This window comes from Heterobasidion irregulare, assembly GCF_000320585.1.
Source record: "Heterobasidion irregulare TC 32-1 unplaced genomic scaffold scaffold_01, whole genome shotgun sequence".
Classification (NCBI taxonomy): domain Eukaryota; kingdom Fungi; phylum Basidiomycota; class Agaricomycetes; order Russulales; family Bondarzewiaceae; genus Heterobasidion; species Heterobasidion irregulare.
The window spans coordinates 3,136,370-3,161,193 of NW_009258197.1; the positions used below are offsets into that span (position 1 = coordinate 3,136,370).

At 60.4% G+C, this 24,824-nt stretch overlaps 11 protein-coding genes across 11 annotated transcripts; 5 read left to right on the forward strand and 6 right to left on the reverse strand.

Moving 5' to 3' along the window:
• Nucleotides 1-249: 249 nt before the first annotated feature.
• On the forward strand, nucleotides 250-1,598 carry HETIRDRAFT_457145 (uncharacterized protein; the record flags this gene model as incomplete). Its single annotated transcript, XM_009543244.1, has 3 exons — nucleotides 250-741; nucleotides 808-818; nucleotides 885-1,598. 3 exons carry the CDS (start codon nucleotides 250-252, stop codon nucleotides 1,480-1,482), a joined length of 1,101 nt encoding a protein of 366 aa, XP_009541539.1. The 3' UTR covers nucleotides 1,483-1,598.
• A 308-nt stretch (nucleotides 1,599-1,906) lies between these two features.
• Nucleotides 1,907-3,597, forward strand: ubc2 (ubiquitin-conjugating enzyme2). Its single transcript, XM_009543245.1, has 9 exons — nucleotides 1,907-2,202; nucleotides 2,284-2,360; nucleotides 2,481-2,585; nucleotides 2,681-2,701; nucleotides 2,786-2,878; nucleotides 2,955-2,965; nucleotides 3,037-3,088; nucleotides 3,162-3,180; nucleotides 3,344-3,597. The coding sequence occupies exons 1-9, from the start codon at nucleotides 2,133-2,135 to the stop codon at nucleotides 3,355-3,357; spliced, it is 462 nt and encodes a 153-aa protein (XP_009541540.1). The 5' UTR covers nucleotides 1,907-2,132; the 3' UTR covers nucleotides 3,358-3,597.
• On the reverse strand, nucleotides 3,585-5,732 carry ace2 (ACE transcription factor 2). Its single transcript, XM_009543246.1, has 5 exons — nucleotides 5,624-5,732; nucleotides 5,537-5,565; nucleotides 5,221-5,426; nucleotides 5,040-5,141; nucleotides 3,585-4,971 (listed from the first exon to the last, which is right to left on the reverse strand). Exons 1-5 carry the CDS (start codon nucleotides 5,624-5,626, stop codon nucleotides 3,887-3,889), a joined length of 1,425 nt encoding a protein of 474 aa, XP_009541541.1. The 5' UTR covers nucleotides 5,627-5,732; the 3' UTR covers nucleotides 3,585-3,886.
• A 1,565-nt stretch (nucleotides 5,733-7,297) lies between these two features.
• HETIRDRAFT_41226 (uncharacterized protein) lies at nucleotides 7,298-7,641 on the forward strand (the record flags this gene model as incomplete). The annotated part of the gene is made up of 2 exons (XM_009542032.1): nucleotides 7,298-7,500; nucleotides 7,566-7,641. 2 exons carry the CDS (start codon nucleotides 7,298-7,300, stop codon nucleotides 7,639-7,641), a joined length of 279 nt encoding a protein of 92 aa, XP_009540327.1.
• Nucleotides 7,642-8,332: 691 nt separating this feature from the next.
• HETIRDRAFT_306483 (uncharacterized protein) lies at nucleotides 8,333-10,682 on the reverse strand (the record flags this gene model as incomplete). Its single annotated transcript, XM_009543247.1, has 8 exons — nucleotides 8,333-8,469; nucleotides 8,612-9,228; nucleotides 9,397-9,820; nucleotides 9,887-9,961; nucleotides 10,033-10,163; nucleotides 10,255-10,269; nucleotides 10,329-10,437; nucleotides 10,565-10,682. The coding sequence occupies 8 exons, from the start codon at nucleotides 10,680-10,682 to the stop codon at nucleotides 8,333-8,335; spliced, it is 1,626 nt and encodes a 541-aa protein (XP_009541542.1).
• Nucleotides 10,683-11,614: 932 nt separating this feature from the next.
• On the forward strand, nucleotides 11,615-12,349 carry HETIRDRAFT_438065 (uncharacterized protein). Its single transcript, XM_009543248.1, has 5 exons — nucleotides 11,615-11,641; nucleotides 11,698-11,856; nucleotides 11,936-12,037; nucleotides 12,088-12,181; nucleotides 12,244-12,349. Exons 1-5 carry the CDS (start codon nucleotides 11,639-11,641, stop codon nucleotides 12,306-12,308), a joined length of 423 nt encoding a protein of 140 aa, XP_009541543.1. The 5' UTR covers nucleotides 11,615-11,638; the 3' UTR covers nucleotides 12,309-12,349.
• A 227-nt stretch (nucleotides 12,350-12,576) lies between these two features.
• On the reverse strand, nucleotides 12,577-14,569 carry HETIRDRAFT_237980 (uncharacterized protein; the record flags this gene model as incomplete). Its single annotated transcript, XM_009543249.2, has 5 exons — nucleotides 12,577-13,580; nucleotides 13,634-13,724; nucleotides 13,881-14,161; nucleotides 14,224-14,329; nucleotides 14,429-14,569. Coding segments are annotated over 5 exons (1,623 nt in total), but the record flags the coding sequence as incomplete, so codon positions are not given.
• A 711-nt stretch (nucleotides 14,570-15,280) lies between these two features.
• HETIRDRAFT_141006 (uncharacterized protein) lies at nucleotides 15,281-15,807 on the forward strand. Its single transcript, XM_009543250.1, has 3 exons — nucleotides 15,281-15,416; nucleotides 15,491-15,597; nucleotides 15,685-15,807. Exons 1-3 carry the CDS (start codon nucleotides 15,394-15,396, stop codon nucleotides 15,729-15,731), a joined length of 177 nt encoding a protein of 58 aa, XP_009541545.1. The 5' UTR covers nucleotides 15,281-15,393; the 3' UTR covers nucleotides 15,732-15,807.
• A 138-nt stretch (nucleotides 15,808-15,945) lies between these two features.
• On the reverse strand, nucleotides 15,946-17,666 carry HETIRDRAFT_59845 (glycoside hydrolase family 16 protein; the record flags this gene model as incomplete). The annotated part of the gene is made up of 8 exons (XM_009542127.1): nucleotides 15,946-16,285; nucleotides 16,347-16,477; nucleotides 16,540-16,723; nucleotides 16,791-17,051; nucleotides 17,107-17,123; nucleotides 17,183-17,361; nucleotides 17,423-17,512; nucleotides 17,574-17,666. 8 exons carry the CDS (start codon nucleotides 17,664-17,666, stop codon nucleotides 16,245-16,247), a joined length of 996 nt encoding a protein of 331 aa, XP_009540422.1. The 3' UTR covers nucleotides 15,946-16,244.
• Nucleotides 17,667-19,094: 1,428 nt separating this feature from the next.
• On the reverse strand, nucleotides 19,095-21,413 carry HETIRDRAFT_308344 (uncharacterized protein; the record flags this gene model as incomplete). The annotated part of the gene is made up of 8 exons (XM_009543251.1): nucleotides 19,095-19,462; nucleotides 19,522-19,668; nucleotides 19,737-20,234; nucleotides 20,289-20,417; nucleotides 20,467-20,589; nucleotides 20,650-20,772; nucleotides 20,835-21,257; nucleotides 21,326-21,413. Coding segments are annotated over 8 exons (1,899 nt in total), but the record flags the coding sequence as incomplete, so codon positions are not given.
• A 494-nt stretch (nucleotides 21,414-21,907) lies between these two features.
• On the reverse strand, nucleotides 21,908-24,448 carry cpm111 (cytochrome P450 monooxygenase 111). Its single transcript, XM_009543252.1, has 6 exons — nucleotides 24,108-24,448; nucleotides 23,929-24,042; nucleotides 23,805-23,879; nucleotides 23,088-23,751; nucleotides 22,696-23,015; nucleotides 21,908-22,624 (listed from the first exon to the last, which is right to left on the reverse strand). Exons 1-6 carry the CDS (start codon nucleotides 24,428-24,430, stop codon nucleotides 22,558-22,560), a joined length of 1,563 nt encoding a protein of 520 aa, XP_009541547.1. The 5' UTR covers nucleotides 24,431-24,448; the 3' UTR covers nucleotides 21,908-22,557.
• Between the last annotated feature and the right edge of the window lie 376 nt (nucleotides 24,449-24,824).

A 24,824-nucleotide genomic window follows, 5' to 3' on the forward strand; every position in this document is an offset into this window, starting at 1 on the left:
GACCGCTGTTACCACGCACCCATGCCAACTATCTAGTACATTCCCGCGTTCCTCACATGTCCCTATGTCCGGCGTGAACGACGAGGCGGATGGTGAGTGACCGGAGGCAAACGAGGGCAAATGGGGCGCCTGCGATTCCAGAATCCTGCAGTCCTAATAAGTTCCATCATTCCCACGGCAGTCATTGGGCCTCCGTAAGAATGGGACACAGGATTCACCGTCTCTCACCTTGCTCACTCCCCACAAACCATGGCCGCTGCTCCTCCCTCTGCCGGTGCACCGCGCGCCTTCGTCCTCGCATCGCGAGGATCCGCACTCGCCCAGGCTCAAACTAACATCGTCCTGTCCACGCTCCAATCCGCCTTCCCCACAAACTCCTTCTCCACATCCTTCATAGCCACCGGGGGCGACAAAAACCAATCCCAGGCGCTTTACCTCCTCGGGGGCAAGTCTCTGTGGACGAAGGAGCTCGAGGTCGCGCTCCTCGAGGGCACGGTCGACATGCTCGTGCACAGCCTGAAGGACGTCCCGACCGTGCTTCCCGACGGATGCGTGCTGGGCGCTATCTTGGATCGGGAGGATGCGTTGGACAGCTTCATTGCGAAGAAGGGCTTGACGGTCGCGGGGAAGCCCGTAAAGACTTTGGACGATTTGCCAGATGGGAGCGTGATCGGAACGAGCAGCGTGCGGAGGGTCGCGCAACTCAAGCGGAACTACCCAAGGCTTGCGTTCAAGGATGTGGTACGCCGCCTCCGCTATCACGCACATCGTCGCCGCTTTCGATCTGACGCCGTTCGGCCATCACAGCGCGGAAACCTGTGCGTACCGCCCCACGAATACCGCTCATGATGCGTTGCGCGGCTATTGATTCACAGCTGCCGCAGTAACACCCGCCTCGCCAAGCTCGACGACCCCGAGGGGCCGTACGCCGCGCTCATCCTCGCGAAAGCTGGCCTCGTGCGCCTCGGGTTCGGGGACCGCGTCACGTCCGACATCGGTGCGCCGACACTCTTCCACGCCGTCGGGCAGGGCGCGCTCGGGGTCGAGGTGCGCGCGGACGACGCCGAGGCGCTGCGGCTGTGCGCGGCGCTGACGCACTGGCAGACGCAGTGGCAGTGTCTCGCGGAGCGCGGGTGCCTGCGCGTGCTGGAGGGCGGGTGCAGCGTGCCCGTGGGCGTGCACAGTGCGCTAGATGTGCTCAGGGATGCGGGCGACGGGAAGTCGAGCGCGCGGTTGAAGCTCATCGGCACGATCACGTCGATTGAAGGTACGCGACATGTGCAGCACGAGATCGTGGAGGAGGTGAGCAGCCGGGAGGAGGCAGAGTCCGTGGGTATGCGCTTGGCGAAGGTGCTGATCAATACGGGTGGGCGGGAGATCTTGGATGAAATCGTAGCGGACAGGGAGAAGAGGGCTGGGGAGAGCAAGACGGATGAGGAGGTGAAGAGAATCGAAACGGCGATGGAGGCGCAGGAAGCCTAGATTGTATAAGTATTGCTTTGCTCTCGCTGTATGCTGTATCGTTGTCCGCGTGTAGAACCTGTTGTATGTTGCAGGAAACGAACAAACAAACAAACGAAGACATAAAATTTATTGCCGCTGCAGATGGAATTGTACAAAGAGAAGAAAAAATGTTCCCCACTAAAGCCATGTTGGACCAGCCTTCATCCTACCAGCCAACTCAGACCAGAGCGAGCAGTTCATCTGCGTCCCCACGAGCGCCTGTAAATCCCTTCTGAATGTAACGGGAAGCCAAGTGACTCTATGGTGGAGACGCTGACATTTTGAGGGCAAACGAGGAACAAGCCCAGCATTATATACCTGCGCACGTTGTTTGTGCTTGTTGTGCCCCGATCGCCCACGCGAGCGAGCGATCACATCATATCCAGCTCAACTCCAGCTCCATCTTCGTCCTCTCCTTCCTCTGCTCTGCTCTCGTCGCCCTGCTCTCACACACCGACACTACACACGCTCTGCTCCGTATCATTGCTCTGCAAATCTCATATCTCGTTATATACAGGCTGAACTGATCTGCTGCGCGCGCTCTTGAGATCGAAGCATCCTCCAGCCGACTCTCGCCACCATACCCGTTTCCTTCTCCTGCCCGTCGTACGCGCACATAAACCCAGACGATGTCAGTCGTATCGGTACGCAGGCTCCGCAAAGAGCTCAACGACATCCACGTCCAAGGGTGCCCGAAAGGTGCGCAGCGCCACCGCCCCTGCGCGCGCGCGCGCGCAGGCCCGACCCGCACTCACTCACCGTCCGTCCCGATCGCTACAGGCATCGCTCTCCTCCAAGCCGATGACTTTGAGACGTGGCTGCTCTCGCTCGAGGTCCTCGGCGAGAGCGTATACGAGGTGCGCGTCGCGCTCGCGTCTCGCGAGCGCCTTTCTCTCTTCCGGACCGTGCTGAGGGCGTCTCTCCGCTTGCTTTGCCGCGCCTCGCGCTGCCCCCTCCTGGCCCGATCCGCGCACCAGGGCGAGGCGTTCGCGCTCAAGTTCAGGTTCGACTCGCAATACCCGATCTCGTCCCCGGCTGTCCAGTTCGTGGTGAACGACCAATACAAGGCCCCCGTGCATCCCGTACGCCCTACTCTTTTTTCTCACTGGCGCTGCTTCGCCTCGCTTCGGGGCGCGCTGATCTGACCGCCGCACGGCCCTCTCGCTGGCGTCCACAGCACGTCTACACCAACGGCCACGTAAGTCGCGCCTTCCCACGTCCCCTCCCACGGTCCACCGCGAAGCCAGGCGCCGTCCCTGACCTGCGTTCTCCCCACTACCAGATATGCGCGTCCATCCTCGGCAACGAGTGGTCGCCCGTCCTGAGCGTGATCACGATCTGCATCTCCCTCCAGAGCATGCTCGCGTCCTGCAAGGTAATCCCCGTCCCTCCTCCCCGCTCTCGCCACCGCATCCCCTGACCGATCGCCGCGGCCCCGGTGCGCGTCGCAGAAGAAAGAGCTGTGCGTATCTGCGTCCTGCTCCCCCTTACTCCGTGCTTGCCTTGATGTCTGTCTCGTTCTTGTGTTCGCAGACCAGAGGGCAACGACCGCTACGTGCGCACCGCGCCAGACAACCCGAAGAAGGTACGCGCGCGCCGCCCCTCATTCCATATCCCGTCGCCCATCTAATTGTTCGCCGTGCCCCCGCCTCTCACAGACGCGGTGGGTATACGACGGTACGTGACGCGCTGCCGCCGACCGCCGATCCTCCTCGCCACTCGCTCACTCGCTCTCTCCGCGCTCCACGCCCCGGCAGACGACACGTGAGTCCGGCCCTCCCCGCTCCCTCTGTCCTCCTCTGACGGCCGAGCATCCCCCTCCCTCCCACTTTGCACACCTTCGACAGCGTATGACGCGTATGACGCGCACGACGCACGCGCGCGCGCTGTACATACACATACCACGACGATTTTCCGAAGCTGCACCCGCCCGGGCCTGTATCACACCACACCCCCGAGTCTCGACCCGCCTTTCCTCACGCTGTACTTTAGACACGCCATGCTGAGCGCTGATTTCCGGAGCTCTCGAGTACGCCCGCTGCCGGTGCGCGGACGCCTCGGCGTCGGCGTCAACAAATGCAGAGGAGGGATAATAACGCCTGTTCCCTGAGTGGTACCGCATCGTACACGCGTGATATCGTGCAACAGGAACGAACGACAAAAGAGGGGGCGTGGAAGAGAGATCGTGGCAACCATAGATATACATCCGCGCATGTGCCCGAGCATGCATCGCCTCGTGAGAGACCAGAGGGCCAGAAGAAAGTAAAAAAGTGAAAAGTGAGCAAGAGGGCGAAAGAAGTAACACAAAAAATAAAATAGAAGCAGACAAACCGCAACGCAAGATCTGGAAAAGAAAATAAAAAAACTGAGATATTTCCCCAATCTAGCCACAACACCCCGTCGCAGCCGCTTCCACGCGCTCGCGCGCCGCCGTCTGGCTCTCCTCCTCGTTGTTCTCGTCCTCACAGCAGCCCTGGCAGCTCCCCCCGCACCCACACGCGCCGCCGCACGCGCACGCGCCGCCGCAGCACAGCTTCGGCAGCTCGACGTCCGCGCCGGGCAGCGGGATGCGCGCCGCCTGCGCAAAAAACCGATCCAGCACCGTCTGCCCGAGGACAGGCCCGCGCGCCGCCGCCGCCGCCGACGCGCGTTCGGCACCGAGCCCGAAGCTCACTTTGCTCAGGTCGAGCGCCATCACGTCTTCGTCGACGCAGTTCCCGCACCCGTCTCCGCAGTCCCGCCGGACGTGGCCATGGCCGTGACCGTGACCGTGGCCGTCGACGCTCGCCGCGTGCTCCTCCCTGCTCTCGCGACCCCTACCGACGCCGGCACCGTGCCCGCTGATCGCGGCCTCGAACGCCGCGCCGACGCTGTGCTCCTCCCCCGGCTGCGCGTCGTCCGCGCCCCGATGCTCGGCGCAGTCCGGGCACGCGCACCGCAGCCCACACGTGCACCCCGAGCCCGCGAGCCGCGTGAGCGCGCTGAACGGGGGCATCAAGGTCCGGGCCGCGCCTCCTCCCGCGGGCGCGTGCGAGGACGGGTATAGATGGGGCGGGGAGAACGGGAAGGCGGGCATAGAGGGGGATGCGGCGGGCGGGAAGAGCAGCGGCGGGAGGGCGGGCCCGCGCTCGGGCGACTGGGCCCGCTTGGCGCGTTTCGGCTGCGCGCGGGGGTGGGCGCAGGGGTGGGCACGGGAGGACTGGGTGGGCGAGGCCGTGGGCGTGGGCGCGCGGGGATGTTTCAGCGCGGGGGATGCCGCACCGTGTGTGCTCTGCGGGGGTGTGGGTGTGGGTGTGGGAGGCGATGCGGAGTCGTTGACACAACATAGCGCGGCTGCGCGTGCGAGCGTGGCGAGACCGTTGTTTAGGGCACCGCGGTCGAGGGCGGCCGTCGCCGCTGCGGAGGTGCTCGCTCGGCATTGACAGTTCCACACGTCCTCGCACGGGCAGGGGTTGAGCAGCGAGTCGACTGCATGCGGCGGGAACGAGCGCGTGATGAGGACAATGATAGCTTTTGATTGGAGGTTGGGAACAGACCTCTCTGGCGCGGATCAGGCGGGCGCACAGGTCGAGAGCTGGGCGCCAAGGCGTCCTTGAGACCGTTCGGCAAGGCGGGCACAATGGGAATGTATCGCTTTTCTGCAGCCGATGGGCAACGAGGAGCGAAATTGAGATGGATCAGCTCATCGCATGGGCAGATGCGCGGAGATGGGCTCACGCTTGGTGCCAAATGACTTCTCGGCTTCATGGCTTCTCGAGGTCCGTGCATCGGAGCATGTGCATTTCGAATGGACACGTTTTGTGCTGCGCAGTTCGCGGCAGCGCTCGCACTGGGAGACGGGGCGTCCTTTCTTCTTGATCTCGTAGAGCGGGCGGTCGGTGTGTGCGCAAGAGGAAGAGCGGTGGCCCTTTATGCATGATTCGCTGAGTGGATGAGACCGCGATGGCGAGATAGGGGAGTCGTTGGGCGGGTTCGGTGTGGGAGATTGGGACGCAATTGAGCGAGGTAGCAACGAAAAAGGAAATAAACGCACCAGGCGAATTTCTGGCTGTTGATGTATACCTGGGATGTCGGCCGTGAGGACGCCTGTGCGGGCTCGGACGGAGGCGGCGAGGCTCACCATTTCTACTGAGGAATCAAAGGAGCGGAGGAGGGCTCAATTTGCATGAGCTGGGCCGAAAGGATGAGAAAGGGACGGGGAGAGGGAGGAGAGAGTGTGCGAGAGAACGCAAGGCTCAAATAGTAGCTGGAGAAGAGACTGAGACGGTGCAGCTGATGACGGTAGTAGGCCGCCGCAAGCCGGAGCGGCAGGCACCGTCACGGATTCTGTCATGGCGTGACTCACACAGCCTCTGCGTCACTCATCCCTGAGCTCGACGCGGTCGTGCCTGGGCAAGAACGGGCACGCAGTAGCGTTGTGCAAGGCGGCGCACCCACGCCCTCTGGCATATCGACCTCAGCGCGTCATATTGGCCGATCGCAGATGGGCGAGAACACACAACTGATTTCACCAGGATGGGCTACGATAGGCTAGGCTACTCTGGGACGGATGACGAGATGGCCACAGACAGGGTTCTGCGTCTGCGCTATGCGGGCGTGGACGGCGCAAGGACAGCAGCACAATGGGCTCATGCTGTATGGGCGATAGCGTGGGCGGCGGCCGGGCGAGGCAATAAACCCATTCGCAGACAGAGAGTAGAGCATGTGGTGCAGACATACCCAAAAGTGCAATTGACGCTCAAGTCATCAGACAGATGCCCTGTGGTGAGCATGCTCGGAACGCGACGTGGAGAGCTTCTTCGACAATTGGCACTCGAGAGTTGCCTGGAAGCACCTCGAGGCGGACATCTGGTCGCGCGCTCTGCGAAATGCGGCCTCATGCGGCAGCAATTGAAAACAGATGTAATGAAATAGGGTCGTGGGGTGAGTATAGGCCTGCACAGCACAAGCAGTTTGGCGAATGGAAGCTCGGCACCAAGAGAATCGACTCTCTGAGATACCCTGTATGATTGACAATGAACATACCGGCCTGGAAGACAAGTGCCTTCCGTTGAAGTCAAGTTTGTACACTGCGAGGTTTGTGGCTAAAACACCTCGACTGGGGCACTGATCACGGTGTCCCGGTGGCTGAACGGCTCAATGCAGACAAGGGGACGGGTGATTTTCCTGGAAGGAAATCAAAGTGCGTCGATGCGCAACGGGCGGACTGCGATTGGCTTCGGAGGGGCGGGTGGGGTGCGCCACCACGCGGGGGCAACAGCGGCAAACAGATGAGTCATGCCTGCTCGGTCTGTGCAAGTCAGCTCTGGCCCGCTGCTGCTCTCTGCCGTCCTCCACGATGGCCTCCCTCGCTCGCCTCCACCGCCTCCACCGTCTCGCACACCACCTCCCCCCGTCGCGGCCCTCGCTGCCCCCATCCCGACGCGCCATGATGTCCGCCTGGTCCGGCCGCAACGCACCCGCACCCGCATCTGCACCCGCACCCAGCGCAATCTCCGACCCTCTACTGCACGACTCCCCGTCCGTCGTCATACCCACCACCAGCACCCCCCTCAGCCCCGACGCTGCCTCCCCGCAGACCGCAGCGCGCCCCCCGCCCGCACCGCGAGCAGAGCGCCCGAAGCCCGCCCTCCGCGCTAAGAAAGCCGCGCTGACAATCGTACGTGTTCCCGCCCCGCACCGTCCACTCTTGAAATATATATATATATATATCTTTCACCCGCATGCCTCTTCCGATACCACCCGCGCCATCCCGGCACAGACATCCACCGCCGTCGAACGCCTCCGCATCCTCATGCGCAGCCCGACGCCCCAGCTCATCCGCATCGGCGTCCGGAACAAGGGCTGCGCCGGCCTCTCCTACCACCTCGAGTACGTCGACCGCCCCGCAAAGTTCGACGAGGTCGTCGAGCAGGACGGCGTCCGCGTCCTCATCGACAGCAAGGCCCTCTTCTCCATCATCGGCAGCGAGATGGACTGGAAGGAGGACGCGCTCAGGTTCGTGCCGTGCCAATGACCCTCTTCCACCCGTGCTCACACGTCTCCGTTTCTGCCGCTTGCAGCTCCAAGTTCGCGTTCAAGAACCCGAACATTAAGGACGCGTGCGGGTGCGGCGAGTCCTTCACCGTCGGCTCGTAGCCTCTCCGCCCCACCCTTCCGCTTCTCCCTCTCCCGCACTGTATCTATCCGACTCACGCACGCTCTTCGTTATCCGCATGCATGGACCGCCTAATACCGTACTGCATCTCCCCCAGCACCGCCCCGACCGCCACGACGACCCACCCCTCCCCTCCTGCATGTATCCATACCTGTCCCTCCCCTCCGCTGGTAATCTGGTACTACAGGACCAGCGCTCGCTCGCTCGCTCGCTTGCTCTTTAGACTTCGCATCGTATCGCATCGAATGACGATCATCCCCGCCTCTCCTGTTGTAATATTTATCTCGGGACATACGACTTTGTGATCTCGCGTGATTTTGCGTGTGATTAGAGGCTCGCGTCGATAGAGGGGGGAATATTCAACACCGCGGCGCCCCGGGCCGCTTCATTTGTTCTCGTCCACAGTTACGGAACCCAACTACATACAGCACCACCCCCTTCTCGTTCTCGTACAGCGAACCCCCCCGCACGCCCGCACGGGCGCGCTGAAAAACAAATACAAACTAAAAAAAAAAAAACGCGAGACTGAAAGAAAAGAAAAGACACGGAACAAAAAAGAAAAAAGAAAAAAAACATCAAAGAGGCCGGAAGACCGAAAGGCTGAGCGGGGCGGCGTACATATGCGTGGTGTGCGCGTGGGAGGAGCAGGAGGCGGCGCGCGCGGCTCCGCGCTCAGCCGTCGAGCAGCTCGCGCTGCAGGTCCGCGAAGACGGCCGCGCCGATGCCCATGTAGCCGAGCTGCACGAGGCTCGCGGCCGTCTGGCGGTACACGCGCTCGAGCGCGGGGCGCGCCGGCCACCCCTGCGACTCTGCGTGCGCGGGCGGACAGGCAGGCAAACCCAGAGCAAACCACACGCGAGTCAGCAAACGGAGCCCGACGACGAAAAGGAGTGGTAAAATCAAATCAAATCAGAAAAAAAAAACCCCGCGGCGACGGAGGGACGCACGCACCGAGGATGGCCTGGTTGATCTCCGCCGCGAGCGCGTCGCGCGCCTCCTGCCCCGCCCACGCGCCCACCGCGCCGCCCGCCTCGAGCGGGAAGTGGTACGCGACGACGCTGAACGTGCGGTCGAGGTACGTCTGCACCTCCCGCCGCGCGTCCCGGCGGTAGTCCTTCTGCAGCGCCTGCCCATACGTGATCGCGTCCCGCAGCGCCGCCTCCGCCGCGCCCTTCGTCGCCGGCGCCGTCGCCGCCGCGGCTGTGGCTGTGGCGTACCCGTCGTCGACCTCCATCTCCTCGTTAGCACCCTCCTCCACGCCGTCCTCCGCGTTCATCCCGTCGCCCCCTCCAGCGCCATCAGCGCCGGCGCCAGTGGCAGCGGCAGAGGCGGCGGCCACGACGCCGACGCGGCGCTTCATCTCCGCCGCCTCGTTCACGAGCTCGACGAACTTGCGGCAGCGCAGCTTGAGCAGCACGAGCCCCTGCTCGCGCGCGAGCACCTCCGGGAAGCGCGCCTCGGCGGCCCACAGCGCGGTGTCCATGTCGCCGCGCTGCACGGCGTGCACGATCGCGAGCCGCTGCTCGAGCGCCTCGCGCGTGCTCGAGCCGCGCGCGGCCGGTGCAGCGCTGGCCACCCCCGCGAGAAGCGTCGCCCCGTCGTCCACGTCGTCCGCGTCGTCCGCGTCGTCGTCATCGTCATCGTCTGCGTCGGGCATCGGCGAATCCGCGTCAGCATCGGCGTCCGCCGTCGCGGGTTCGGGGCCAGAACGAGGGGGCACGGGCAGCGCGGGGGACGCGGGGCGCAGGGGCTCCTCCGCCTGCCTGCGTACGGCGGCCGTGCGCGCGAGCTGCGTCTCGAACGCGTGCGCGGTCTTCGCGTACCCGTGGTGCACGAGGTAGCTCAGCACCAGCCGCCCAGCCTCCTCGCGCCCCTGGTCGTCCTCCGCCGCCGCGCGGCCCGCGCCCTTCTCCCGCTCCTCGAGCGGCGCGGCGGGGATCGCGGCGGCGGCGGCGGTGCGCCCGGGCTCGAGCGCGCGCCAGTCGACGCTCGTCTGCTGGATGCGCGCCCAGATCGCGTCGCGCTGCTGCTGCACGTGGTCGTCGATGTCGTATTTAAAGGGCTCGTGCCCGAAGTTAACGCGGATGGCCTCGTGCGTGTGACGAAGTCCGACCGAGGGATAGATCTCGATGTCCTCCGCGACGTGCTCGAATACCATGCCTGATCACACGGCCGCGGTTGTAGGTGCCCAGAACTGCCAGACGCGACACAGGGACGAAGGCTCACCGATCAGGTTCCCGTTCTTGGTGAAGAAGGCGCGATTCTGACTGAAATCGATGCCGGCGCCGACGGTATCCCCACCTGTGAGCGTAAATGATGGATGAGCACGTTCCTGTGTGTGTGTGAGAGAGGGCGGCCGGGGTCTGGATCACCTCCGAACGTCTCGCCGTAAGCGTTCCCCGCCTTCTCGGCCGAGAACGAGCAACCATCATCGCCGTGGTATCCCCAGGAGTTCTTGTCCCAGCCTGGAAGCTTGTTGAGGCGGTTGTCGCTCGATGTAAAGCTGCGCGAGCGAGCGACGACCAAAGCCAAAACGCAAAATATCATCATCTTTAGAATCTGATGAACAGACCAAGCGGGCGGCGATCACTCACCCTATGCTGACATGGCTGTGGAGGAAAAGACGTTGTGAGCGTGGGGGCGAATAAAAGGATGGCAAGAGTCTCACGCTTTCTGGGACTTGCCAAGGAGCTCTATTTCGTAGTAATAGATGCCGCACGCGGGAGGTATAGGGTGGTTCGTGCGAGCTAAAGCCGCGTTGTCGAGGTTGGCACCGCCTGAAGCATAAGGATGAGTGGCCGGGACATGGAAAGTCAGCACAAGACTGCCCACCTTGATATCCTGCGCCTGCGGATCGGTCAGAAGCGCGCGTTGAGAGCTGTGGGTCAGATAGAACATCAAAACGAAAGGGCGAACCGTTGTACGTCAAGTCCCTCCCATCAGCAGACACGCTCAGATACGGATGGCGGTCCTGTTCGCTCCACCTGGTCGGCAGCCTGAAGATGGGGCTGCTCCCGACCATGGCGACGCTCTCGAGCGCATCGCGGGCCGCGGCAGGGCCGGGGGCGCGCACAGGCAAGGGGCCGGTGTTGCTGTCGTCGTCGCTGTCGTCGCTCGGGCTAGCGGAGTGCTCGCGGCGCACGGAGTAGGGCCATACGTTCCGCGGGGGCACAGAGTAGCGCGAGAGCGGGAGGTTTGCGGGGAGCTCTGTCTGGAGGAGGTGGCGGAGGGCGGAGTGGTTGAGGTAGGCGGGGCGCGGGAACGGGGTGGTCGCTGCCGGAGCGGACTGGGGTGGGGCGACAGGGTGTCCGTGGGGGTTGGCTGTGCGGGTGACGGTGATGGGGCGAAAGGCGGCAGGGCCGGTGCTTGTTCTGCGGGAGCGAGTGGGGGAGGTGGGCGCAGGGGAGCAGGGGACGTCGGTGGACGAGGCAATACTAGTGTTGGCGCGTATGATGCGCGGGAGGACGGGGCTGGTGGCGATGGCGGCGCCTGGGTGGCGGTGAGTGGGAAGGGTGGGGACCATGGTGGATCGCAGGCGAGGGGGGCTTGTGGCCAGAGGCGGGGGGAAACGGAGGACGCCAGAGGGCGTGCGAGGGCGGGGCAGGGTGACGTTAGGGGGCGAGGCGGGGAACGAGATCACATCGTCGAGAGAGGGAAGGGACGTGGATGCGGCGCTGGGTATTGGGATGCTGGACGAGCGGGAGGGTCGTCCGGACATGCTGCTGGTCAATCTGGGGATGACTCGGGCGCACGGCCTGGGCGGTCAGACGAAAGCAAGGGAAATCAAGCGTGTTCTGAATGGTGGATGCTCTGTCGGGAGTAGAACAGAGGGTCGCGAGCAGAGAGGCTACGAGGGAGGACGGCGAGCAAGGCGGTCGAACAGGCCATGCGAGGGTATGCGACGGCAAGTGCCGAGCCCCAGACACAGATCAGACGCGTGACGCGTTCCTCCTCGCTCCCTCCCACCACTTGACCCCCATGGTCCGTCCAGCCCGTCCTCGTCCTCCTCGGTTCACCCTCACTGACATCGTCCACAGGATCCCTCATACCGCATCGTGCCCTCCAAGGCGCCCAAGACCGCCTCCGTGGCCGACACCGCCAACTCCTTCGGCCTCCACGACACCCTCCGCTTCGGCACACGCACTCTCGTCGCCGAGCTCCAGTCCCACAACTCGCTCCAGGGCCGCCTCGAAAACGTGAGTCCCGCCCCGCTCGTCACTGACCAACGTCCCCAGGCTGAACTCGGCCATCCCCGCCGCCGCTTACGCGTCCCAGTGGGAAGAGACCCAGGACAATCTCCAGCTAACCATGCAGCGCGAGATCTACGGCTTGCACCTACCCATGCGCCAGCTAATGGAGCGCAAGCTCGTATCCGCCGTGCGTGCCTCCCCATCCCCAGAGCGCCATCTCGCCTCACAATCCCCTAGAACCCGCACATGCCCTCCTTTCCCCAATCCAACATCCATCTCGACATCCTCATGGGCCGCGACGAGACCATCGACGTCGCCGACATCTTTGGCGGTGCGTTTCCGCTCCCGTCCCGTCGCTGGCTTCACGCACTCATCTCGATCCCTTTTTCGCAGGATTGGAATCAGGTCCTCCCATGGACATCCACGCGGAGATGGAGAAGAAGCTGCGCATGCGGTGAACCAGATGTATGAGACCGTACTGTACGATGTGCAGATCCGTTGTATTCATAGTAGAGCGTGCACACACTCTTGTCAATGTCCACGATGTGCGTCCTGACATATGGATGAGCGACGCTCCCCATCGGGCGCCTCCAAGCATATCAGTAGTACACCCAATCCGCACAGGCAAACGTCAACACGTAACGTCAGTCTACAAACCACCACGGCATCGCGCCGGCAACAGCGAAAGCAAGAGACGATAATAAGCGACGATATATACACCCGCACCTACCACGGCGCATCCGCCACCCTCACCCCCTCGCACTCCATGATCCCCCGCTCCACCACCTCCCTCGCACCCGCAACGCACCCCTCCAGCAGCGGTATGCCCCTGTACGCGTAAGATCCCACGACCCACACACCCGGCACCTCCCCTCCTTCCCTCCTCGCCGCCCCCTGCAACGCACCCAGCCCCCCTTCTGTCTCTCCCTCTGCCGCGCTCGCGCCTCCCCCCTTCACCCATCGCCGCACGTCGTCCACCCACGACGCCGCGCGCGCAGGCGGCACCGAGAGCATCCGCACCGCCTCCTTCCCCGCGCGCGTCAGCACCGCGCGCTCCATCCTCGCCACCGACAGCACGCGCGCCTCCTCCGGCGCATACACCGGGTTCGTCGTCTGGTAGATCGCCGGCGCCCCAGGCGCCGCCGGCGGGAGGTGCGCCGGCCGCAGCAGCATCTGCGTCGTCATCGTATACGTCGGCGGGACGAGCAAACCCGCGCCCGCCACCGCCGCCGCCTCAGCCGGCTTCTCGCACTCGTCGCGCACGCTCTTTTCGGTGCGCGCGGTGACGGTGACGAAGTTGAGGTCGCGCCGGTCGCGCGGGTGCGCGGGGAGCAGCTGCGCGTCGGTGTGGTTCACGACGACCGTGCGGCGGTACTCGAACCGCGCGAGGCACGCCGCGAGCGCGTCCGCCCGCTGCGCGGCGGCGCCACCGCCACCGCCACCGCCGGGCGCGAGCGCGCGCGCGTAGGAGCGCACGAGCGGCGCTGCGTGGTTCGCCTGCGCGGCGAGCACGACGTGCGCGAAGCCCGCGTGGGCGGCGGGCGCGCCGTGTGCGGGGGTGCAGACGACGGCGAGGAGGGCGGGGTCGTGTGCGTCTGGGAGGACGGCGGTGGTCGCGGCGCCGAGGTGGATCTGCGCGGGCGGGATGGAGGCGGTGAGGCGGGCGACGACGTCGCGGACGCCGTGGGAGACGACGTAGTGGTGCGTGAAGAGCGTGAGCCAGATGAAGTCTGCGGGGAGGGCGTCAGGGACCGAGCGCGGTGGCGGAGCGCGGTCGACGTACCGAGGAACTCCTCTGCGGGGTGCGCCTGCACGTCTTCGCGCGCCGCGGTGCACACCGCCGAGAACAGCGGCGTGCAGACGTCCCGCGTGAACTCCCGCCACCGCGCGTCCAGTCGTAGCCACCGCGCCAGCGGCCCTCTCGGGGTCGCGCGCTCCACCCAGGCCGCCCAGCTCAAGCGCGCGACGTCTTTGCTCCTGAACCACGGCGCCGCGAGGATCTGCAGGCGGAGGAAGTTGTGCAGGAGGACGAGCGTGGCGAGGGCGAAGGATAGCAGAAAGGCAAGGTAGGCGACGAGGCGCGCGGGGCCGACGGGGTGCGTCGACCATGTGCGCAGGGCGGTTGGGACGCTGATCCCCTTGGTCCCGGAGGCGCCGTCGTAGATCATCGTCGGCGCGATGTCCGGTCTCGCTGATGGGTGCGGGGACGGCGGGGGGAGAGACGGGAGGTAGGAGAATGAGTATGAAAAGTCAGTGTGTCGGAAGGAGACGCCGAGGTGCTTGTAGAGGGCGATGAGCTGGGGGTAATAGCCTGGGTGGGGTGTGACGTGAGCGGCGGGAGCAGGGAGAGAGGGCGCGGGGCAGCAGGCTGACCTCCTTGGAAGGAGCGCATCGGAACGTCGACGCGCCATTCGAGGTCGGACGGGAGGCCTGGAGGCGCGAGCGACACCGAGTGCGAGTCCATGCCCAGCGTCTCCGCCTGACGCGTCCCACCCCGATCACACGAACACCAGAAACGGCGAGAGCACCACCAAACATCAGCCCGACCCCGATCGACGGATCAGCACCCCGGACGTACCTTTTCGAATATGTGCACCTCGAACTCGACGCCCTCGCCTCCCGACGTGCGTTCGCCGCGCCGCGTGTGGGCGTTCGAGAGCAGATAGGCCGCGGTGAGGCCTGCGAGGCCGCTGCCCACCACGGCGACCTTCACGACGCGCTTCGCGGCCGTCTCGTGTGCCATGCGGACAAGAGCAGATGGGGTGGGGATGCGGACCAAGAATGGGCTGAGCTGTCGAAAAATCTTTTGTTTGGGGATCGGGGACACCGGGTCAGAGGCCACTAGCGCTCAGCACCGAGCTGCTCGGAAAGAGGGTATGTTACTAGTCGCGGATGAGGCGGATGCGAGGCGCGGCTCGCGAGGCGGGTAGGTACAGCAGGGAAAGAGACGGATGGGTGCGCGGAGCAAAAGGCCTGGGACGGCTGGCGACAACGGTGAGTCTGTGATTGGATCAGGTCCGACAGGGCACGGCAGTGCTGTTGCGCACGCCCACGAGCAACGAACAGGACTTGGCGGTGGGAGAGCCATATGAATAATGCATTTGTCGCCCGAGGACCGAGGCGTGTCGCTCGAGTCCATGGCGTGATCTCAGCCGCGCCATCACAACATGCGTAGATAGAAAATGGCGGAAACACAGGCATCCACAAGCTCCTTGCACAACGAGCGACGGGAGCGATGCATATGTGCCCTCAATTCATAGCGATCATTCTTCTCAATACAGTCCATCATAACTTATATGTTGCGATATTCCCGGGCCGGTGCGAAAGGCATCAAGGATGATATTGATTGAACGTGCCGGGGAACTGTGAGCCCGAGGCACTCTGGTCGTTGATACGACGCGCAAACGCGCTCTCCTGCTTCAACGCTGCAACATTGTCCCGAACATACCGCGAGAGAGATCGACCGCACCTCGTCGACCTGAAGAACCTCGAAGAACGCCTCGGCAGCTTTCCCACGGCCCTCCTCCAGTCGCGCACCCACACATGGCAGCAAAGTCGAAAGCCCGGTGCGCCTCGTCCCCTGCACTGAGTACTGACCCCGCCCGCTCACGCCCTGCTCACCCACCATCCCCCGGCTTAGGACCCTCATCGTCCGCCTCATCTCGACCGCGCAGACGGGATTCTTCTACACCACGCAGCGCCTGCGCCAGGGCCCGAAGCTCTCCGCGGTCAAGTACGACCCGCGAGGTGCGTCTCTCTCCCCCGTCGCCGCCAACTCGATGGGCTGCTGCTGATTAGAGATGTATACCGCGCGGCGCTGTGGTGGGCGCGCAGTGAAGCAGCGGGTGCTGTTCGTGGAGGGCAAGAAGACGAAGAAATGAGCGGTGCGGCCGGTTGGTCGGCGGCGGCGGAGCGTTTGGTGGACATACCGGGGTCTTCTCCCTTGAAGTGAGGGCGGGGTAGGGCCGCTGATGTAGGATAAAAGTACGCGAGTTGTCTTTGCACGCTGTCTTGATCCTCCGGCTTGTCGCAGTATCACTCACGTGTGGAGGCACACTAGATCCTTCACTCGCAACACAGTCCACTCGTCAAAATACATAGTTCAACTAATCGTATAAATGCGCAGCGGTCTAGATATTACAAAGAGCGTGGAATAAATTCCTTCCTCGAAGAAGGGGTCGTAGGATGTGGGCGAGTCACCTCTGGCAAGGTGCATCCGCACCGCAAGAAATCCGCGAATGTCGTGTCTCTCATCCAATAATCTAACACAAGACCCTAAGAACCAAATACACAGCGCCGCGTCGCCCCGGCGAGCTTACCATAGTATAAAAAACAGGATCGTACATTGCGTCCACGGTTCGCGTGGTCCGTCAAAGATAGCGGGTGTCGACTCGTCACTTCTGCTGGTAGATCGTGACGCCCTTGACCTCCCAGTCTGCGGTGTAGGAGAAGAGCTTGTCAGCACGCCGCAGAGGAAGAGGCCGGCCGGGACTCACAAGCCTGCTGGAGCGCGGCACCGTTGTTGCGCACGAAGTCTTCGCATGTCGCCACACCCGTGCGCTGAGCACAGCTCTGCTCCTGTCCGGGGACCCCGGTCGAGGACCACACGCCGCTCGCCCAGTCACCGCTTTAGGGCACGCACGAGGGTCAGGATCATCCATGACGAGCAAGAATAAGAAGTGGACTCACCAAAGGGTCGTGTCGAAGATGGCCGAGTGGTCGTGGAAGAAGGTCGATGGGTTGCAAGAGCTCGCAGGCCACTGGGCCATGGGCAGACCCCAGCCATTGGGCTGCGGTGCGCCGGCGGTGATGTCTGCGGGTATTGAGCTGCGAGGGAAGAAGTACACCGAGACGCCATCATCATCCCAAAGCACTACACAGACACACATCAGCATCTCGCAAAATTTGGCCAAAGGCCATAGCAGGATAAAAGTACTCACTGGCATAGACACCGCCTCCGATATTATTGAACGCGGCACCGAACGAGTTCACGTTCGCAGCGCGAACGCCACAGCCCTGGTTTCCCGTCTCCAAGGCAGCACAGTTGGTCCCGCCAACGACAGTGCCTGTAATCGCGAGCGAGGTGAGGTTCGACGATGGGAGGGAGCAGCCAGAGTTTGTGTGGATTGTGGCTTGGTTGTTCGTGTAGTCGTTAACGCCTTCAACGATGTCGATCTCACCACCATTTGGCCAGTTGGGCCCTGCATATATGGTGTGAGTGAGCAATGGATGTCGATAGCTGAAATAACGACATACCATCGGTCCAGAACGCTCTGATTTGAGGGTGCTGAGATGAGTAGATGTTTGCGAGTGCAGAAAATCTCAGACTCACGGCCATGTTCCGCATCCAGTCGGCATGTGCACGGAGTCCATGATGACGAGTGCTCCGTTGAAGCTGAACTGAGTGGTGATGCGTACCGATTTCCGATCGTTCCCGGAAACCTGAGGAGTGTCGTCGACACGCATGATTGCATTCCCTGCACTATTAATTGAAACAAGGTTGTTCGTTTGCTAGATGAACGAGGAATGATGAGATGCATGAATACGTGCTTGGATGCAAGGAGAGTCTCACCGCAGTGTTCTGGTCCACGTATGTGATGATACCATTCGTTGGATCGTTGCCGGTGAAGAAATCCCAACCAGAAAAGAAAGAGTTGCCGGTCTAAAGTGAGAATTCAAATATCAGACAGCGAACGACCGAAATGACATCCACGAGGACTCACGTAGGACTGTGCAACCTGCCAATTCGACGTGAACGCAGGGGTCGGGGAGACACTGGAGCTGGTGCTGGTGACAGGGGCTCTAGTCGATAACATGCTCGTCGACGGGGCTGCACTAGCTGCACTGGACGTTATATTGCCTGGAGTGGGAGAAGGGCCGCTACTGGAGCTGCCACTGAAGCTGCCACCGGACTTGCTCACGCAGTACGGCTTCTGATTGACGAGGCGAGCCTTCGGTTGCTGCGCGAACATGGTCTCTCCAAAGACCAGACGGAGATCGCGCGCGAGGCCGGCACTGTGCTCGAGAGCGACTTGATGAAAACGATTGGTGGCATGCCTGATCACGCCGGCATCGGCGGGGAGCGCCTGTGCTACGGCAAGAACTAGAAGGGCGGAGGGAAGACGCATGGCTGAGGTGGACTAGATAAGTTACGGGGAGAGGATCCGAGGGGAAGGGAAGAAGAAAAAGGCCTAGAGATGAAGACGAGCCGCAGACAGGGAGAATAGCCAAGGCGCAGCCGAGGACGACAGTGAATTTCGTAGGCGAAAGAAAGAATGCACAGGGGGATCTAGCCTAAGCCTCGTCTATATCTCCACGGATGAGGGCGAGAGGAGGGAGGCGCGAGGGCTGTAAAACTGCAGGAGACGCGTCGGCGAAACGGAACTATCAACACGAGGCAGGAAGATTGCAGAAATGCAGACCCCAAAGCTTGATTGCTGGAGCGCCTGGTCATGTTGGCCTCGATTTATAAGAGAATCGCCGGTGGACAGGTGGCGAACGCGCTTTGTTCGGGGGGGCACAAGGAAGGGCTCGAGGACAATAGACGCGCGCCACAGTTGTCGCCAGCTACCCGACTCCGCTTTGGCTGAAGCCGCCATGTCGTGCAGCCACTGTCGACGCGTAAAGACGAAAGCCGTGCAGCAAGGACCCATATTATTGCGCATCATGTTCCTCCGCATTGCGCAGGCTAAGCCTTATCAAGGGACTCCAGGCGTAAGGTCTTTCTCCCTTGAAAACTGATGTAAACAAGCTACAGGACCATAACAGAAATCTCAATGCCACACAAACCACAAAGAGGAAGGTAGCATACGACGTATTTACAAAGCGTAATAAAAGCTACAGCATCGCTGCAGTGATCATGTACAAACACAATTATATGGCCCCATCAACAAACCGAGACCCGCAAAGCACGAATCGAGTTCACGGAAGCAAAAAGGACAACATCAGGAGACAAGCGGCGGGATAATGAGATATAACCATCGGAGATATTGTTACGAAGGCATATAAGGGGATCGAAGATTCGACATGCCGAGCCCACGAAGCCGACCAATCATGGACATCAATACACAGCGAGAACGAAGACGAGAACGAGGAAATGAGACGGAGCGTGAGGAGGAAGAGAAAACTTTAGAGATGTAATATGGCAAGATGAACGAGTAATGATATGCAAACCTCCCTAACAAAAAACAAAGTCCAGTCCGCGATGCACGAAACCCGCCTGCGAGTCCTTCCACATGAGCAGATCACTGATGCCCATATGAACTGGAACCGAACGCCTCGCGCACGCTCCGTCTAAGCTCCTCGTGGTCCTTTCCGCTCACATTTGAATCGCGCCCAACAGAGGAGCCGGGCTGAATGTGAGACGGTACCAAGCTGGCAGGGATGACAGGCTCATCTCCGTCTACAAACTCCAAGATCTTGCGAGCCAGGAGCTGAATCTCGCCATGGCCCTCGCCTGTCTCAGTTTCTGAGTAGGAATGAGCCTGGGAGTGATGAGATCGCGGTGTTCCGCCAGCGGATGATGTTGGGGTGACAGAACGTGAGCTGCCAAGTTCGCGCACGTTCGGCACCAAGAGGTTTGAGCTGCGGATGTTTGTGATGAGCAGAGGATCTGAAATAAAGTTTGCTTTCGTCATTATTTAGCTTATTAAGAAGGCAAAAAACACTGACCTCCTGATTCCAAAAGCTGCACAATAGTCCACACAGCGATGTGCTGGAATGTGGCGTCTGGGCTACTCAAGAAGCGATGGAGATAATGATGCATGCCACCATCTGGTTTGTCCCAAACGTCATTGAAAGCTGAGTAGTCATCTGTAGCTGCTCTTCCATCTGTGTTTTGAGATGTCATGACAGGAGCAAGTAATATACACCCGAGAAACACTTACCCTTCGATGACAAGTTACCCAGCGCAGCGGCACTGTTGCCCTGTACTTCCGAACTTGGCGAGTTTGTCAAAGGAATAAGCACCTCACATATACCCATTTCCAACAACTGTCCTTTCAAATCGTCGCTCAAAGCCAACACAGCTACACACGCCGTCATTTCACTTTGAACATTCATGGGTACCTCCAAGACGAGCTCCTTAATCGAGTGCACCGCGCCAGCCTTGACAATTGCCTGCTTGTTCTTCTCCGAGCTCGCAGCCAAGTTACGCAGGGTGGAGATCGCATGGCACTGCACTTCCTCGTTATCTTTGAACGACAAGAGGTTGATTAGCGGCTGTAGGAACCCAGATTCGATGATGGGAGATTCATTCTGAGGGTGGATAGACACGTTCCGGACGCATGCTGCTGAAGAGAGGATGAGGGGTAGATAAGTGGATTGAAGCAAGCGTAAGAGAGGCTGGAGTCCATCCGACTTCACGATCTCGAGTTGATATTTCTCTAAAACAACGATGTCAAGCGCTACTGAAGTTTGGAGAAAAAAATCCAACTAACCGTCACTGGCCAGATTTCGAAGCGCCAGCGCAGCTTGGCACTGGACTTTCAAACTCGGGCTATCCATTAATTGGACCAAGCTCGTCACTAGCTTGGGCTCGCTCTGGGCCAATTTCATCCGGTTTGAGCCTGACGCAGCGATTAATTTTCAATCAAGTGCACGAGGCAGAGTGCCTACCGTCGACGGCAATGTTGCTCAACGCAGTTGTGCAGTAATACTGAACATCCGTGTCAGGCGAGTTCAGCAAGCTGACCAGGACAGGGATAGCGCCAGCGTTCACGAGTTGTTGTCTATTCTCGTCTGGAAGAAATAGGGTTGCAGCGAAGAGCATACAGCAGTAGAAACGTGCCAGATACTCACCTGAATGTGTCATGTTCAACAATGCACCTGTGGCGTTCCGTTGAACCCGCATATCCTTTGAACGTGCTAACCGTGTCAGTGGAACCAGAGCTCCTGACTTGGCGATCTTCGTCTTGTTGTCATCTACAACACGATCAGATCAGAAGTCAAAATTGCCTGCTTCCAGCAGAACACCGCTGACGAACCGTGGGTGGCCAAGTTCGTCACACAACCAACGGCATTGCACTGCACCTCTACGTTTGGGCTAAGCATTTGACGGATGAGGGGCTCGAGGCCACCAAGTTTGACGATGAGCAGCTTGTTGTCGGCTATCACACCAAATGCAACCTTTTCAGACATCCGCATGCTATGAAGAGAAAGAAAGGACGCACTATTCACAGCCAAATTTCCAAGCGCAGCACTCGCAGCCCGCTGTACCTCCGTGTCAAGGCTGCTGAGCAGGAATAAAATGGGATCAAGCGTGTCACGTCCGACGGGTCGCACTTCCTTCTCGGTGATTTCAGCGAAAGCGAGAGCCGCACTGCGTTGGAGGTCGACATTGTCAGAAAATGAGAGTGTGGTCAGCGCGGAAAGCGGGGATCCCGTGAAGAAGTTGGTGGTCGTTCGATCTACAATGCCATCTCGTATTAGCCATCCTAGGAGCCCAAACACGACATCGGTGTCGACGTATACGCACTCTCCAAATATTGTAAAAGATCTGCCACTGCCTCTCGCTCGTTTTCAAGCAAGAGAGGCTCGTACGACTGTGACCTGCGCGAGTGGACTGGACGGAAAGATCAGTCAATCCTGTATTAAGTCAGAAAGTGGCGAGATGCGCACAGCATGAGTCACAGCAGCTGGTAATGTTGCCCATGGTTGAAAACAGAGACAAGACCGGGCTAAAGAAAGGGCGGGAGGGGAGGCAAGAAGGGTGCCAGAAATGATGGAGGCAGACAGTGCGGCCTGCTTGGCGTTGGTATTTCCCGCGTTGCCTTTTCTGGTCTTGCCACGTGCATGCTGGTGGATTCAAGTTGAGGTTTCTACCCGTCGCGTTGCGATGACACCCACAATGTTTAATCTTAAATTGGTTTTTTGGATTACAGTCCCATACAGTAGTCGCCCGCGATGTCTCATACCAGCCAGTAATGTCTAGTGAGTGCCTGTGAGGTTCAGTCATTGTTCATAGAGTCCTATATCTGCCTGATGTGTTCGCGTATTGCCAAATACTGCGCGCAGAGCTTGAAATTTTCCATGAAAATCTTATGGAAGGACTGAAAAAAGGACAAACATCATTTGAGTATTGCTTATAGTGCATGGAGTACTAGGAGATAGCATATAGAAATTAGATATATGATGAGCAGTCCCAGGGGTCCTCTTCTATTTTGCATCACCCAAGCTCACCCAGCTTCCATACTTACGTACTACTTTTTCTGTATTTGCGCGCACTGAGACGATCGATAAATCGATGAACGACAGTCAGCAGCAAAAACTCATACCATTTTATTGTGGCCACTCAAGGACTCGGCGCTCAGCATCACCACCGCCGATCCATTAGTATCGTGATTCAATAAATCAACTGGCACACATACACCTACAGATTCACGAGTCAAGACGTCCAATGAAAAAAGTCATCAATTCGACCATGCAATGCGAGAGCGTCGTAACATTACGATAGGGTATAATTAGTGTGTGCGTCACTGCTCGGCTGGGATACAAGGGGGGTCGGGTCAGAGCTGCTCGCGCTCCGCCGCGTGCAACAAGGTGTAAGATGTAGCTTAACGTCGCGCGGACGCATCTATATAAGGTACCGTTGATAATAAGATACCAATGTCGGTGTCGGTGTCGGTGTCGGTGAGTGCCGTAGGTGTGGAACGAACGCCGGGGGACGAGATGGGAGGAGGGGGTTGGTGGGTCTCGGAAAGCACCTTTTCACGCGTGCGAACGCGGGCTGAACTTCATCAGGCAGCCGTCTTGCGGGAACAGCGTCGCGATAATCCTGATAAAAACGAGACATTCACGTCAGCGTCTGTACACACAGCGCAATTGAGACAGGAGAGGAATACGCACTGGACCTTCTCGCTCTCCGGCGTCAGCACGTGCTCAAAGTCCATCATGACGCTCGCGATCGCGAGCACCTGCGCGATGTTCATCGTCGCGTACTCGAGGCCGATGCATTTGTGGGGGCCGCTGCCGAACACGAGGTAGTTCTTCGGGTTTTGGTTTGCAGAGCTTTCCGGGTCCAGCCAGCGCTCGGGGATCAGCGAATCGTGGTCGGGGAAGACCTCGGGGTCGTGGAGCGAGTTATAGAACGAGGGGATGAGCATACTGTTGACGGGGACGGTGTAGCTGCTGTCGATCGGGAATGCCTTGGTCGTCTTGTACGGAACCTGGCGGACGTCAAATGCCACGGTCAGCGAACTCCGCAGTCGAGATGGAGGAGGGGTAAACACGATACGCACCATCGTGACCGGGGGCTTGACGCGGAGGGATTCTTTCACGACCGCCTTGAGGTACGGCATCTCGTCGAGCATCTCGAGCGTCATCGCCTTGTCGTTGTCGCCACCACGCACGCGGTCCTGCTCCTCGCGCACCTTGGCGAGGATCTCGGGGTGGTCCGCAAGGTGCTGGAAGCCGTAGATCAACCCACTGCTCATCGCGTCCTGACTCGCGAACAAGAACGAGAAGACAACCATCGCCATCTCGTGGTCGGTGAACTCACGGCGGCCCTTATACGTAGGGTCCGCGAGAATTTTGACCCACTCGTCGAGCATGCACTCCGACTCGCGCCCGGCGGCCATCGCGATCTTGCTGTTCTTCGCCGCGAGCTCGAGCCACGCGAGTGCGACCTTGCGCGCCTGGATCGCGCGGTAGACCTTCGTGCCGGGCAGGGCGAGCGGGAAGTTGACGAGCTCGAGGGCGAGGGTGATGGACCAGTACTTCTCGCTGATCTCCTGGGTCGCGCGGGCGGGGATGTGGTTACCACAGAAGACGCGCAGGGAGGTTTCCATGTTCAGGTTGCGGACAGTCATCATAATGGGTTTGGGTTCGGGGTCCTCAGCCGCCTCTTTGAGCCAGCGCGAGAGGTGATCGCGAGTGATGTCGTCCATGATCTGTACATAGATGCTAGAGGACGCAAGTTATGATCGCAAGGAACGGCAGCTGATGAGTAGACATACCCAAGGGCTTTGCGAGTGAACAGCGCGTTCAGGCCACGGCGGTACTCGACGTGGGTCTTTCCTGTGAGGAATACCCTGAACGACCGTCAGTACGGCAGACAACAAAAATGATCGAGTGTTGTACCAGTTGTCAGGCAGAAGGATCTGCTTGGCAGAGTGGACGAGACAAGGCTCCGCATGCGTTGGGGAGTTGAGGATCTTACGCGAGTACTCGTTCGAAGAGGACATGACGATGAAGCTTAACGGCGTTGTCAGCCGTGCAAAGATGAAACCAGAAATGAAGCGGGGTGCGACAACACTCACATGTTGAAGACGCTGATTGCGCTCAATGCGCCGGACTCCCATTGCTTCATGTAACCCTCCATGGTGGGCTTCATCGAGTCGGCAAACTTGCCGATAATGGGGATTGTCCATTTGTCGCCAGGAAGGTGCTGCTTCTTCCAACGGTACACGGATTGCTCGAGGGCCAGGAGAGCGAGGACGATGGCGGCGGTGGTGTACCACCAGGCCGCTGCGCCCGTGACGGAGGAGAGGAAAGAGGGGATGGGAATGTTGTATAGCTGCGACGCCGCTGTGGACGACGGCATGGATGCGGACGCAGAGTAGTCCTTGAAGAGGGTGGCCATGGTCGTGTGTGTGGGCGAGCGCAGACAGAAAATCTCGGACGGCGGTCTCTTACCTCTCTTTCACCCGGGCGCTGATTGGTCGCCCACCACAAAATCGGGCGATTTTAGACATCATGTGATCGTGCAGCTTACGAGGGTGCAATTGAGCCGCGGCCCGTCTCCGTTGCTTGCCGCGGACGCGGGCTCGTCTCGATCCTTCCAGAGTCCACTCCGGCGCGCCTGGTGCACGACTTTGACTACCGAAAGAGTCGAAAGGCCTGAGCCTGATTATCCTCGACGGCGTACGAGCAGAAATATGATACGACTTTCACTTCTCCTCGCCCGGTGTTTCCTGACACATAGTGCACCTTCAATGATGTCGTATTCATCGCCTTTCTCTGGTGTGTTCTAATTG